The sequence below is a fragment of the Parasteatoda tepidariorum genome, chromosome 5 (assembly GCF_043381705.1).
Source record: "Parasteatoda tepidariorum isolate YZ-2023 chromosome 5, CAS_Ptep_4.0, whole genome shotgun sequence".
Taxonomy (NCBI): domain Eukaryota; kingdom Metazoa; phylum Arthropoda; class Arachnida; order Araneae; family Theridiidae; genus Parasteatoda; species Parasteatoda tepidariorum.
In genome coordinates, this window is record NC_092208.1 from 48,517,813 (window position 1) to 48,534,221 (window position 16,409).

A 16,409-nucleotide genomic window follows, 5' to 3' on the forward strand; every position below is an offset into this window, starting at 1 on the left:
TTCTCGAATTCAAAAAGATAGAAGTGAAACGAATACAAAGTATGTAACTGTGGCAACCGGTTTTCTGCATGGTTGTTAAGTTTGGATTTAGGTTTTGGATTTGGATTATAAGTTGGAGATCTTCCAAACAATCTAAATATTAGCTAGCCTTCTACTAAAAATTCTACAAATTTTTAAAATTCTTTTCTTTTTTCACTTTTCTCTGTAAAATTATTTAAAAATGGAACCTCTAAAAACGTACATTGGCCAAATCGAGTATGACACAAATCTATATGCCGTATTGTCAGCTGTTATTGCAATTCTTATTACAATGGGTATGAAATTGATATAGATACACTTTCATTTTTTAGTTTTGTTGTCATCAATTGTTTTTCATTCAATAGATACACTTCTTAATGCTTGTAAAAGACATTTTAAAATGTCTATCATATTTTCTTTTCATAACTATAAAACATGAATATATTTTTTCGCTTGTGAAAATTTCTCTGGTGATAATGATATCTCCCTGGATACAATATAGGCTAGAAATGGTAAATCTTTCATGTCACTGTAAACTATGGATGTTTAGATCCAGCTTCAAGCTTTTCAGAGGTCCCGCTTTTCATAAGGTTACAATTATAAAAATTAGCTGCTGCACTAAATTTTGATTCTAAAATTGTCCTCTGTTTTGTTCTAGAATTGCCCTCCTTGATAAAAAAATTAAAGTTTATGAACTTTCTCGTCACACTTTGGGNTTACTTTTTTCAAGGGTGAGTTTATTATTATTATTATGATTTTTTATCTTATGATGATATCAAACTTGGATCATTACTGATTAAACGTTTTCTATTTTTATTCCAGCTGGTGACATCAAAAAAAGTTACAACTTATTCATCCATGAAAGAAAACATAGCTATGTTTAAAATTGATAAAAAAGTAAGTTATAGCAAAATATAATTTAGTGATATATTAAAATGAGCTTAAGATATGAAACAAATATTATAAATTAAATACCTCATAGGAAATTTGTTTTTTAATAATACAAGAAAATATATATTTTTAATCTTAGTAATAAAACTTATCTTTTAGTAATAAACGTGTATCTTTTATATTATATACTATGCTATTTAATGTGTTTTTGACATTTCATTAAATTATAATTCTTTTTTTTCTTCTTTCAGAAGTATGTTACAATCGTTGATATACCAGGAAATGACAGGCTGAGAGCAAAATATTTAGAAGAATTTATTTCAAGTGCTAGGTTAGTAGCTAGTTAATGTGGTATTCATTGAATTGTAATCCAGATTGTTAAATCTGCCTATCTATAGTTAATGAATTTAAAAATCTGTTTTATAATCAATTTAGAACAGTTTCATAACCTTTGCATTCCATATAAAAATCTTTAAAAAAATCTATATATTGTGCCTTTGTCTAAGTAATTGCATAATTATATTTTGTTTAAAATATTTTAATAAGTCTTGCATTCAATTACCACACTTTATTACTTTTTTTTTAATCAAAGCACTTTCTTATGTTTTTTTTTTTTTTATTTATTGAATTTTTAGAAAAGTCAATAAATACAGGAGATAACCTTAATCCGGGGAATATAGTTCCAACAGTTTGACCAGGAGAGTGAACAAAAGTTGATTTCTTAATGTCAATTTTACTTCGGTGATTAGGTGTTTTGCCATATTTCAAGAATTTTTTTTAAGTGAATTTTTAAAAAAATTGCACCCAATTATAAAATTCATTTGTCCAAAGATAAGCTCTTGCAAAAACTATTCTTTATTATTTTATTTAATTATAGTTGAACAATTTTGAATTGCTAGGGATACAAATTTATATATTTTAAAGAATGTAATTTTATATGTTATATTACAAAATGTAAACAAAATCAATATTATAGTTCTTGAGGAATTGTGTTTTAAGGAAATAATATTTTAAAGAAGCTAAGATTTAAGAAATAGGTCATACATTTAAAAGAATTTTAAAGATGAATATAAAGGAAGAAAATGTATCAAAATTTGATTTGACAAAATTTGATAAATTTGAGTAGGAACTGTTCAACCAATTTTGCTCAAATTTTGTATTTTGTCATTAGTAATTACTTTTTTAAAATGATGTTAAAATTTGTATATTTTACAATTCAAAATTTTAGAACGGCTCTCCTGGCATAACTATTGGAACTATATTTTCCAGATTGCGTCTATATATTTTGAGGATCAGTAATACAAATCTTAAAAATAAAAAAAAATCTGTTTATTCTGAGAAAGTATGTTTTTATGTCCAATTTAGTAATTTAAAATATTGCCTGCATAATTAATTAATATATTTAAGGTCACCTCCTCAAACCATCAAGATTGAGTCTTAGTGTGTGACAATCCAATTATTTAGACAATTTTTTTTTGCTCTGTACATACATTAAAAATTTGCATTACAACTTATTTAATTTTAATTTTTTTAAAATTTTAACTGTGTAGGGTGACCTGGGGTAATTCCCGATCAAAAAATGGGAACATCTATTTTGTGAAAAAACTATTAAAGATAGAATTTTAATTTTTACTGAAAGTTTGAGGCACTATGAGATGAGTCCTATGCTACCTTCTTTTGTTTGAAAATCTAATTAGAATTTAAAAGATTTTGAATTTTTAGTGATCAGGAATTACTCCTTCTCTTGTTCATTTCTAGGGTAATTCCTGATCACTTCTGGGGTAATTACTGATCACCAATTTTTATAGTAAAGAGGCTGTTTAAAAATAATTATACAATGGTAATTAACAAATAAGACATCAAGATCAAACAAATAAATCAAAAAGATAAGTTTAAGCAGCTAATAAAACGATTTATTTAAAAGCAAGCTTTAAATTTTCCAAGAATCTTTGCATCGTGCCATACATTTTAGGCAAGCATCCATCTCATTCTCATGTTCTGCTGGAATATAAAAAAGAGTTCCCATATGGGTTACTTTTGCTGGATTTTTTAACTTCATTAAGTGAGAGTGTAATGTTAAGTAAGGTATGTCAACAGCTCTGGCAGCAGTTGGTTCTCACAGTTGGTTGGTTTCATTTCCAATCATTAAAGGAAATTCACTAATTTTGCTTTCCTTTGCAGCTTAGTATCCTTTTTAGGCTTATAATTTCTCACCATATTTATATTAGGCTAATTTATAAACTTGAAAATTATTCTAACAATGTGCACACATAAAATTAAGATAGAAGCATGGTAAGACAAGCCAGAAATTGTGCAAATCGGAACACATTTGTCGTGTATACAGTTAAAAACAAATTTTGTGATTACAGTTAAAATATACTTTATAGTTGTTCCACTTAATAAATATGAATTGTTATTTAAGAAAAGACAATTAGCTATTTTTTATACTATTTATAAGAAGAAATGACAATGATCAGGAATTACCCCAGTGATCAATAATTACCCCATCTGTAGGAGGCAACATTTGATATAGTTTCTTATAATCAATTATAATGTTTACAGTAGATGTGAAACAATTAAACAAAAGCTTACACAATTTTTATATCAAAGAAAAAGAAAGTAACTCAAAATATTTATTATTAATAGAAGGAGGGGGATCTTTGCAGAAATGTACACAATTTGAAACCCATCTTTGAAATGGAAAATACAGAAAGCAGTTTAAAATATACTTATATTGTTGGATTAAACAAAAAACTATTATTAAGTAAATGTAGTTAGACTTAAGTAAAGTGTACAAGCATTCTTGCCCATGTCTCAAATTAAAAAAAAAAGTTTTTTTAGAATAAAACTTAGGTGATCATTATTTACCCCAGAAACAGGGTGATCCTAAATTACCCCGGGCCACCCTATATTGTAGTTTCCTTTGCATTTTTGGTTTATTATTACATTCATAGTTTTTTTTTCATCAAATTAAATATTTTGTCTATCTAAACATCAATGCAAAAGAGTGTCTCATTTTTATTAGTTTCAATTTAGATAAAATTCTTGCATTTTTTAAACAATTTTTTGATAAAAACTTCAGTGTATCACTTAAAGGATAAAATTTTGTAGCTGATTTCTGCTTTTTTATACCAAAATTTAGTTTTATTTTCGAAATTTCCATTTTTTCCTAAAAATGTCAAATTTTTGTAAAAATTTTCTGATTTTTTTTTTTTAAAAAAGTAAAATAAAATGATTGCATTTATTTCAGTTTATAAAAAAGAAAAGATTTAAAAATTTTGATTACCCACAACAAGCACCAATTCATTAATTAATTGTAAGTTAAAAAGTCTGAGTTAACAATGCTGAATGCCTGCATTGTTGGCAATTACTTAAAGACTATATCTGGTTTAGGGGGCCGCCAATAGTTAGTATATGCATATAAGATTGAAGAAAGGCAACTTTACTGTTTCTACTTTTTTTTGCAAAAAACTGCTAAAGAGTGACTATTTCAAATAATAATAGAATTTCTACTTTTTGTCAATCTCATCCCTCTTTTAATAATTTTAAAACTTTAACGGCAGATATTTTTGCACTCAAAATCTTTTTTATTTACTACGAGAATTTAAAATGCTTTGCTTTGATTCTGCTTTTCAAATGATTTTAATAGCAATGTTAAATTTTTCAGAGGGATATTATTTGTTATTGACAGCCTGAATTTTCAAAAAGACATTCGAGATATAGCAGGGTAAGTTATAAGCAAATTTATTCTTCTTTTGTCATAAAAAATGTCTGAACCCTTATTTTCTTTTTCTTTCAAAATAAAAGAAAAATCAGATATGCCTTTTAATTTTACGAAACGTTTAGCTTGCTGCCATTTTTGTTTAACAGAAATGTTTAGTGGGTCAGAAAAATTATTTCATTTATATTCAATATTACTTTGTTCTTTATGAGACAAAAAATGTGCGCAGGAACTGCATATGATTTAATATCTTTGTATTTAGCTTACTGTTGTGAAACAGTTTGTTGTTGCAATTTCTATTTTGTTGAAGAGGCTGTTGATTGACGTAGTTGATGTATTTATCATTAGTTCAAGAATTTGATTGTTGATCGATGCATTTCCAATTGTTGATTTTTTTAAAATTTATTTCAGAGTGATATGGATTAGCAATTATGTAATAAACATCATGAACTGCTCAAATTAAGAATCAAATATAAATAATTTTTTTTCTTCTAAAATTATGAAGCTCCTAATTAAAGATTATTCTTAATTTTTAATATAAATATACATTATCAAGTGATAAATTTGGAAAATGGCCTGGAGGGTGTGGCTGCTGGGCTAAACCCTGCAGGACACCTTCGTCCACCAAGAAATCAAAAATGCAAGTTTAATGTGAGCATTATCATAGTTCAAGCTAAGAAAAGTTAAGGAATTCGTTTATTGGCTATTGATTGATTAAATTTAATGATAAGGCTCTTTCTCTTACCCTTATGCTTTCAAATGTATTGGCAGAGAAGAAAGTGTGAGAAATAATAACAAATTTTAACGAATCCAAAACATTAGCAACCATATAATGGTTATTGAATTCAATTCTAATGTGTGAGGCAGGTGTAAAGGCAATCTCTAAAAATAGATTTTATTCTGCATTCAATTCAAAGTCGTGGTATTATAAGATTACCGATTATATTAATGATTTTTAGTAACTGAGAAAAGTATTAAATATAGTAATTTACTTTTTAAATGTTAGGAAATATGTTATGCATATTTTTGCATGACATTTATCGTGACAACTACATATAAAATTTTAAAATTCTGGGACTTATTTTGTACAATTAAATTAAGTAAAATTTTAAATATTTTCTTCGTAAAATGATGTTTTATGTTTCAATTTATCAGATATTGGTTTTTATATTTAAGCTTGTTTTCTAGATTCTTGTTTATACTTTTGCAAGATCCTTTAGTTCATCGATATAAGATTCCTTTCTTGATAGCCTGTAATAAGCAAGGTAAGCAGTTCTTCTTTTTGAAATAATATTTAGACTAATTGTAGCATTTTTCGTTTGTTATATATTTACTTTTGAATTATTTAGATCATGCTGTTTCAAAAAGTGCAAAAGTTATTCAGTCTCAATTAGAAAAGGAAATGTAAGTAAATCTTTATATTGTTTTTATTTGTTTAATGGTATATATATTTTATTACTGAAATTTATTGTTTTAAAAAATAATTTCTGTTGCTTTTTACATAAAATCTCATGTAACTATTGTATTGGGTAATAAATTTATTATTTGTGCGAAAAGTTTAGAAAAAAATTTTTTTTTTTAAATGAGGTTCAGCTTTTTGTTTTATATATTTGTTATCTGAAGTTAATTTGTTTACAGCATAATGTAAACTAATCATCCTCAAAATATCAAATGCTATATATAACTGTTGAAATGCAAATATCATAATCTGTAATTATATCATCACAAGAAGCGGGTGTTACAATTATTATTAAATACTACAGTATTATTCCTAAGTAGTTTTAGAAGGGCGATGTCGCCTGCCTACCCTTTGATCCCTCTAAATGTTCCCTCCTTTCTCTTTATATTTAAAAAAACCCGCTGTTCTATAGGAATACTGCCTTTTTATTTTATTTTTCATGAAAAGGTTGTTTTTTTAACCACCTGTTTTAATGAAAATTCCATTTTAGATTTATTTAGTTATCAAGAATTATTTAATTTTTAATTTCATTCCTTCATTTTAGTAATATTTTTCTTATCTTGTCTAGTTACATAGTCAAAATTCGCATAGCATTCGGCCCAGAGATATTCACATCCTTTATTTGATGTGATATACTTATGAATTTTTTACTGATTTTAAATTTTGCCATTATTATTATTTATTTTTTGAATAAATACCTTTCATTAAAAAAATCACCTTTGTTTATTTTCTCATAATTTGATAATTTGAAATATAAAAAAATTCCTTCAAGTTGTCTATCAATTAATCCTTTTTTTAGTTTACTTTTTTTGAAGAGAATTTATATACAGAGATTGTCTTTTTGTTTGCCTTTAATTTTTTTTCAAAAGTTAAAAATTTTTCTGTTATTTTGTACTTAAGGAGAATTACTTTGGTAAATATACACACAAAATAGTAAGAGGGTTTTTTTTAATAGAAAATTGAGGATTAAATACAGTTTTTACATAAGATTACACATTTTATTAAACTGAGTACCCTTTCAAAATTCTAAGTTCCCTTTTCTGTGTGGAAGCACCCTGCCCTTTTGAATTCCTAGGGAGAACTCTGGATACTACATTATTATTAGATACTACATAACATGCATGGCTTCTAAGCACAGTTATGTCTGAATGAAAAATGATCTAGATTTGATATGCTTTCCATTGATTTTTTTTAATGAAATAGTTTCATTTTAACAGTATATTACAGATTAATCTACATTGATTTATACTGAAAAATGAAGGTATCCTTAAATTTTCAAAGCTCTGTATTCGGTATCAAAATATAGACTGATTTGATACTATACAAGAAAGGCATTTTATTGTTTAGATATTTTCTTAGAACAAAAATATAATCTGTTGAAGCTAACATGATTCCTAAAAATTTATTTAGTGAAAAAAGTATTTTGAATATCTTAAATAAGTTTCTTATTAATTAAAATTCATTATTCTTTTTTTATTTTCTCCAAAGGTAATTTTTTTATTTACATAAATAAAGTGGTAAAAAAATGTGTTATGAGTTCTATAAAAGAAAAGTATTTATAAATATTCTTTTAAAAAATTGAAGTATCACAGAATCAAATTTTTATTGCTTCTAGATTTGTGATTGTTTTTTTCTGGATTCAATTTTTAGTTATTATCATTTTTTTTAAAGTTAATAAATGCTAAACTTTTATTTAACATATTTATTTTTATCATTAAAACTCGAAACACATTTACTAAAGCTAATCTTAAATTTACCTAAACTTATTCATCTTGTATAAAAGCGATGCTGATCTTAGGTCTGATAAGGAGCAAATAACATTTATTTTTATAGTTAGCAATAATATCTATTTCAATTTTTCAACTAGTTGAAACTTTGTCACAATTTTTGAGCATGTTGAAAATAAAGTTGAACATAAAGGTCATACATTTCTAATTTCTATACTCTTCTGTAATTAAACTTTAAAATTGTTGGTTGTTATGATATGTCAGTCATCAGTGTTTTCATCTCAGAAAAAAAATGAGTGAGAATTTCTCACCCTTTCTCAAAAACAGGGTGAGATTTCAAAAAGTTAAGTGAGATTTCAAAAATTAAAAAAAAAAAAAACACAGAGACTTGAAAAAAAAATTTTCTTTAATTATAATGCATTTTTAACATCGTCTAATTTTTAAAGCATTGAATATTTTTGCTGCATCATCATATGGAAAATGTTCTACATCTACTTTTTCATCAGTTATTCTCATTAGGTTGCTCAAATGCGTATTTGTTTCGTTTTGATCGTTTCTACCCACATTTCTTTCATTTTCATTTGTCCGTTTCGGAGTAGAAGATATTGGCTTTACAAGGTATTTGTCCATCTTACATTAACGAGCAAAAAATCTGAACGTCTTACATGAAGAAACCTTACCTACAGTAAACACGTGGTTGCAGAGAAATGCGTTCCTAAAGAGGTTCCGTGGTTCTGAAGGATGGTGTTCTGTTGTTCTTAAAGGTTCTGAACAATACTGGTAAATAGGGAAGCTAGATAATGGGGCAGATGTTGCAAATAATAAAAGATCCAGGAAGAAAGGTGAAACGGATTTTATTCTAAATGGCGCAAATGATAAATTTTTTTCAAAATGCGAGAAATTCGCGAATTTTGAAATTGGTTTATACAGGGTGCGTAGCGTTTGTAAAAAGTACTTAAAGGTGCTTTTCTGGGGATTTCGTTTTTAAAAGCTTTTAAAGGTGCTTTTTTCAGCTGGCGTTTTTAAAAAGTGCTTTTTTGCTGAATAGTTTTTTTTCTTCCCTTCAGTGATATCTAGTGGATCCCATGCATTTCCCGAAAAATGGGGAGTTTGCTACGCAATCATTTACGCGGACTTCATGTCGTACCCACGTTATGACTTGTGCATGCGCGCACACTTGAAACCGAAACCCGAGTGCTCCAATTCGGATAGAGAATATCAGATCCTTATGAAATGTTTTTCTTTTTAATTTATTTTAATTTTGTTCTTGTTTATTTTATTTTACTTCTAACACTTTTTTTGACGTAGGGGGTAAGGGTACTTTTGTTCTGAGTTCAGGGTCAAGTTGAATTCACTCGGTGATGTGGGAAAGTACTGATTGTTTCGATTTACGCCCGTTTCTTTTTGGGTTTTTTTTAACGCTAAAACTGTTTATAAAAAGTTTTTGTTTTTTGCTTTTCAATAATATCATTGATTGAATATGAATTTTTTGAGTGCTTGAAAATTTTTGTAAAGTGCTTGAAAAGTTTTTAAAAAGTGCTTATTTTTGATTCAAAGTTTTGGCTACGCACCCTGTTATAGAATGCACGAATTTCTCGCGGTAATGATTTTTTAATGCTAGAATATAAAAAAATATGCGAGATTCTCGTGTTCTCGCACTGTAGTGAAAACACTGGTAATACACTTTGCACACTTTTATTTGGAAATAAAACGCTTCTTACCATTTTTACTAATTAATTTTTTTTCTTCAGATCTTGATGTATCTTGATGATTATATATTGATCTTATGTTTTCCATGACATTTATGGTATTAACTTGTAGTTAATGATTTGGTATTAAAGTTTTATCAATAAGTGTAAAATTTGTTATTTTGGGTGTGTTATTTTGTATGAAGTATTTTTGTTAAAAGAGATTGAATACCAGTACTCAATAAAATACTCTGATTTAAATTAGTTTGATTTTAATGTTATTTTCTACTTTCTTTTTATTAAAGGAATACTTTGAGAGTTACCATGACTGGCCGACTTGCTTCTATTTCACCTGGAGAAGAAACTATTTTTCTTGGAAACAAAGGAAAAGATTTCCAATTTGCTGATATTAGGAACATTAACTTTGAATTCATAAATTGTAGTGCACTTGAATCAAGTGCTGATGAGATTGGAGATTTATTAAAACCTTGGCTTTCAAAGATAGCTTAATATTTAAATAAATTTTTTAATATGTAATTTCTATTCAAAACTAATTTTATTATGGATTACTTAAGATTCAACAAGAGAAATACCTGGGGTATTATTTGTCACTTAAGCTAAGTTTTTGTGTAAACAAATATTTAGCTCACTTCTTTGCTCATTCAAAACTTAAAAGGATTTTTGCATCCAAATTACAATTTAAAAAAATTATAACCTTTGTATTTACAATATTCAAAGAAGTACCATAATGAAGCTCACATAAAATGCTTCTTTTTTTTTTTCCAAAAATCAATGTTTAGAATTTCAGAAATCACATGCTTATTTTTCAGCCAATGTAGTAGCTTAAAATTTATTATAACTGCAAAAAATCTAAAAATTCTAAACATTTGCTAAAAAATATACAGTAAGAGGCCCAAAAAATAGCCATATTGTTTTTATAAACATCTGTTTACTAACTTTATCAAAAATTTCAACCAATCCCCTTTAAAATACTTTCTGCAAGGCACTCGTGCATTGCAGTGTGACGATGACTGCATCATAGTGTCTCGAAAAATGCATTGCATTACTAGATGCCATGTACTCATCAAATATTTTTTCCTACTGTTTGAAGCATTTCTGAAACTCTTCAATTTTGTTATATTCCTTTGTGAAGCTGATTTTACAGCCTCTACATCATCAAAATGTTTCCCTTTTAGATTTTTCACTAACAGAACTAGGGAAAAATTGCACGAGGCTAGGTCTGGTGAATATGAAGGGTGGGGAACAACGAATGGTAATTTCTGAATTTTTTTTTTTCGATCCTGTGAGGAACGAATTTGTCAAAATCATGTCTCATTTGTCAATCCTCAGTCACACTCTGCTAACATGAACTCCAACTCATGCTTGTCTCTTCTGAAATTTGGTCGATTATTAAATTCCTCGTTGATTTTTTTCAACCCTTTTTATTATTTTGGGATGTTATAGGGAGACCAGAACAAGCTTAGTCTTCAACACTCATCTCATCTTCTTTAAATGGATTAATTTCCTAGAAAACTTGTGTACAGCTTATAGCGACCTCTTTAAAAGCCTGTTGAAGCATTGGATAGACTTCCATTGACGATTTTTCAAGGAGGAAACGAAATTTAAAACACGTTCTTTTGTTCTTTTAAATTTTACACATTTTTGACTTTGCAGGTGGAACAAAATAACAGTAAGCAAAAACAATCAAATGTTAATCCACAAACTGATATTATCTGTACAGATCTCTTCCAGCCCCATCTAACCCTATCTCTCCCACTCCCTTTCTAATACTATGAATTTCAACAAGCTCTCAGTTTGGATTTTGGGCCTCTCCTCATATATAGGTATATATATATATTTAAAAAGTAAAGATTCTTAAGTTTGAATTTCTTAGATTATGCCAAATTTAACTTGTATATTTTACTTGTTTCTTATAAAAAAACGTATATGTTCAAGTGTTGCATGTAAGATAAAAAGTAGAAAAATAATACTAAATTTTTTTAGATGCATAAACTTATTAAGTAAGTTTTAATACCTATGTTTTTTTCATATTCTTACTGCTAATCTGAGCAATGCATATTCATAAGTATTAATATTCATATTTTTAGCAACATTTTGTATTCAATAACATGTTTGCACTGTTTAGCATTTTATAACTTTACAGTCAATTGTAAATTGGTACAAATTCTTTCATGCATAGACTTATTTTTCCACAGTATCAGTTTAGTACACATAAAATTAGCTGAAATAATAATGCTTAAAATTAGCTTGTTAGTAAAGGTAGTTTAAAAATCATCTCAAAAGTTCTAGTATTTATTTAGAAAACAAATGTCTAAATTCTATATTGAAATTTTGATCTGTAATTCAAATTTAGAAACTCCCTCAAAACCTTTACCTTTTTAAAGTAAATATAAGTTTAATTATCTAGAGACATTTTAATGAACATTCCTCTTTATTTTGGCATCAGACTTATAGCTCACAATTAAATCAGATTTATACCTTAAATTTAAAGCAAAACAATTTGAATGAAGCACAGAAAAAGGTACAGAAATGGACATGCTATTATTTTGGTTCAATAAGCAAGAACTTTCCTCTGTGTATAAATAAAGGAAGGTTCTTGTTTACAGAAAGGTATAGATAAGTAAAATAGAAAAGTTTTGTTCATAAAAAGTTCTCATATATAAGGTTATATACAAGAATATAACCCTATTTTCAGGAATATAAGGCTTGATATAGAAGTTAAGGTGTTTAAACACAGAGAAAGATTCTGCAGAACTGCTAACATGGATAGGATAAAATTCAGTAGATTTTACGAAATAAAGTAAATTTCATGATAATTGTTGCATTATATACAAATATTTTACATATAGGGAATTTTAGGGATTTTTATTGTCATCAAAATACAACATACCATACAACTAAACAAATGATAACTAAAAATGGTCTGCAATATTTTCCATTTATAATTGACATTAAGTGAACTTGAATTTAAAATGTTTTTTATTATGTTAACTCATAATTTTTAATAGCAATGCACAGGTGATGTACTATAGATAGTAAAAATTTTTTTAATTAATTAAAAAAAGGAATATTAAATAAAAAATAAACTGAAAAATTTTAGAACAAAAAAACTTTAAACTTAACATTAAAAACGAGGCTCGCTTCATTATGTATTAGCAATGCTTTTTTAAATACTCAAGCAAGCAATAAATTTTATTGCAACGGGGATTTCTTTAGGAAACTTACTCAATTAAGGGAATTTTTTGAACTGTGCGAAAACTTAGAGAATTTCTATCAAATCAGTAGACCAGAAGAAACTGGTAAAATCCAGTAGAGTTGGCAGCTATGGTTCTTGTTATAAAAATATCATAGTGTGTCTATTTTCGTAAGTCTATTTGTGCTTTATTCCTGTTGCTTTAATTTTATACTTTGTAGAATACTGGTAGCAAAAGCCTTCCAGCATGCTGCAGATTATTTTTCAACTAGGTTTTTTTTTTTTTTTTTTTTAAGGCAAACAAATATGGGAAAATTGCTGAAACTCCTTTTTTAAAATATATTTAAACTTGTTTTTAATAAAAATTAAAAACCTGAATTGAGAGAACACAACAAAGAACAAAAGACGAATATTTTTTTTGTTACTAATTACACCTTGCCTGTGTTGAGATTTATCCGATTTTTTAAATATTTATTAAAATTCAACTTAAATTTGAACAACTTAAGTTTTTATGCATAATTTTTAAGGACCTTATATTTGAAATTCTTGCTACATATATATTAAATTAAACTGAATTTCTGCAAGAATAAAATCTGTCAGACTGCATTGAGGTCGCAGAAAAAATATGGACTTATGAATACATAGTGCTGATGATTCATTCCGTAAATTTTACCGAGTGTATTACGGACCTCCTTTGGAGACTTTATACCTTGTTAGTATTGACTAATTGATTGTTCTTAAAAGTAATACTTAACACAAATCTCTTTCTTGAGCCTCTCGATTAGATAACATTACTAAAGTTTTAACCAGCCTGTAAGTGAAAACACGGTATAGTTTTGATTTTGCTATCTTCAATTTGTAATATTATTTTTCTTTGTTACATAAAACCATTCAAAGCTTTTATACTACTACACTTTAATGTCAATAAACATCAGAAATTAATGCAACTACTCATCTAACTCAATTAGTAACTATCCTGATTATAAAGTTTCTCAAATAAAAAATTATACACTTGTATATTTCAATGATCAATGTCGAATTATATTTATTGTAAATAAAATGTGTAATTCTATGTTTTCATTATCTTGTTGATCATTATTATCTAGAATGCAGTTTATTTTATAAAGCTGTTTTTATTTTTCTGAATAAATTACTTCTTTTTTTTACTATAATTCTTCTTTTTATTCGTTTAAATGTTGAAACTTGCAGATAATTTATCAGTCATTTTTATTTTTATGAATTTTATATTTTGTATGAATAGAGTATTATAATCATTATTAACTGGAGCATTTACATTTTATACGAAGAGAAGTTACTAATCAAATTACTGACTATGACGATTGCATTTCTAATTGCTACTACAATGTTGAAAATCTTGAGTTACCAAAGTTATTACTATCTTTTACTTGCCCCAAAGTCACAGCTTGCAGTTATAAGTTTAACTAACAACATTCTTAAATAATTTTGACTTTAATTTTTCTAAATGTAATAACACTTTAAAATTTGTCCAGTGCTTACTATAGAAAAAAAAAGAGTTTTTATCACTTCTCTTTAAAAACAAATAGCAATTTAAATATAGAATATTTAACAAAATTTGTTTAAATCAGATGCTTTTGAAGTTCAATGAAAATTAGTTCAATATCATTAATTCATTTTCTGATTAGTTGATAAAAAAAATGTAAAATTTTCTAAGCACTCATTTGAGTTTTAAAAATTTAACCTATAGAGTTTAAAAGCACAGATCTTACCTTATCGGAAGAAAAGAAAGAAATTCAAATAAAATGTTCTGAGGTTTTGGACTTCTAATTCGAATGTCATTTTACCGGAACCTTTAATAAAGTTGTTTGACCAGGTCAACAGAAATTCAAAAATTGGGCAGGAAAAACTCGGATAGTTCGATTGTTTAGAAACTGGCTTAAACTTTATAAAAATCAGTAAATATTAAACCAAATTTATTGATTTTTGGAAAAGCCCGTCTAAACTATGCTGTTAAGCCGTTGAATATAAAGAATAATTACTATGTGAACTTGAGAATTGAAAGAGAAAAAAAACAGATATCATTGTTTTTTAATTCATTTCTGATTCACTTGTTCTCCACTTTTTAATGGTTGCTACTTCTCAGATTATTAAGACATGTATGGAATTATTTGAGCACCTACTTAATTGTTGCTAAAAAAAAAAAAAATTCTGCTAGCTTATACTTGTGAGATGGAAGGTAAGATAGTTGATAAAGTCTTCCTGAACCAAGGAAGTTCAGGCTTTTTTTTTTTCGTTTCTGTAAATTTTAAGCCCTAAATTAGAAGTTTTGGTTCAGAACCAGTGGTCTGTCCTGTATACCTCGTAGGATAATGACACGTTTAGGAAATATTTATTTTAGAAACTAAATGTTTCAAGAAGCAAATTTATAAATTAATTTCCTAAGTGTTATTTGTAACGCCTAAAATTCAGTCAGATTTTCATTAAAAAAAACTTCAGGATCGTTAACAATTTCTAGAAAGAAAGAAAAAAATTTAAATCTAAACTGTATGGTTCCGATGTACAGAATAAGTCTCATGGAAAGTATTTAAGTTATTGAGCTACAGTCAAGTATTGAAATTAATTAATATACTATCTCATGCAAAATTAAAATTTTTGTCATGCTTTTTTCTGTAATAAAAAGAATCGTTAGCGATGCTGCTAACGTTTTATTTTGTATTGTTACGTGGAAACTATATCAGTTAGTAATGTAGAATTAAGAATATGTATAGAAAATATACAGGAAGTACGACGACGACTTTGAGAGAAAGAATTATTGACCTTCCCCTTGGCAATAACTCTTTCTCACAACGTCGTCGAATCATAGTGCTATACATTGCGATAGTAAGTACCAAAGTTATGTCAAATCAGCTCGAAAATAGCATACACAACTGTTGATCTTGATTTAATTACTAAGTCGAACGGTCGTTATAGTAATGGGAAATTTTATAAAACTTCCCGCTCTTATGAAATATTTTGAAGCAGTTTAATACGTTTATGCCCTATAGGTAAGGAACATTTTTGCGAATAACTCGAATAGTGAATAAAACCAAAAGAAATTTATATGTAAAATACACCAATGCGTGACAAGATTGTAATAATAGGAACTCAAAACATGAGCTAATGGGCATCACTGCAAAATAATCCGGAAATGGTATGTATTTGTGGTCCCAGTAGAACACCGAAGATAAGCATCACTGGCTGCGCCCTATTGGAAAAAATTCCCAGTATAAAAAATTTTATACCGGCTTATGAAACACCGGTTCCGGTATGATACTGGATCCAGTATTATACCGGACCCAGTATCATACCGGAACCGGTGTTTCATAAGCCGGTATCAAATTGATCCCAGTATGATACCGGAACCAGTATCATACCGGAATGGGTGTTTCATAAGCTAGTATAAAATTTATTCCAGTATGATATCGAACCCAGTATCACTAGTGTACTACACCCAGTAAACTGGGATGGTGTAACAATTTATTTTTAACACAAGTATAGTGAGGTACTACAGTTTAATACAGGAAGGTTAGTGAACTGCTCTGAATGGGAAAATAAAACATTGATACGAGTAAATAAATAAAGTCACCTGGTTTATACAGGGAACTAAAACACTTTGTCAAAAGCTATAGTTTGCATTATGTTTATAAAAATCAAATAAACTGTTTTTTTTAAA

At 27.4% G+C, this 16,409-nt stretch overlaps 1 protein-coding gene across 1 annotated transcript; it reads left to right on the forward strand.

The window, feature by feature from the left end:
* Positions 1-220: 220 nt before the first annotated feature.
* LOC107446933 (signal recognition particle receptor beta) lies at positions 221-13,890 on the forward strand. The gene is made up of 8 exons (XM_043039215.2): positions 221-255; positions 677-749; positions 841-915; positions 1,161-1,240; positions 4,577-4,636; positions 5,819-5,895; positions 5,980-6,034; positions 9,810-13,890. Exons 1-8 carry the CDS (start codon positions 221-223, stop codon positions 10,012-10,014), a joined length of 660 nt encoding a protein of 219 aa, XP_042895149.1. The 3' UTR covers positions 10,015-13,890.
* The last annotated feature ends 2,519 nt before the right edge of the window (positions 13,891-16,409 follow it).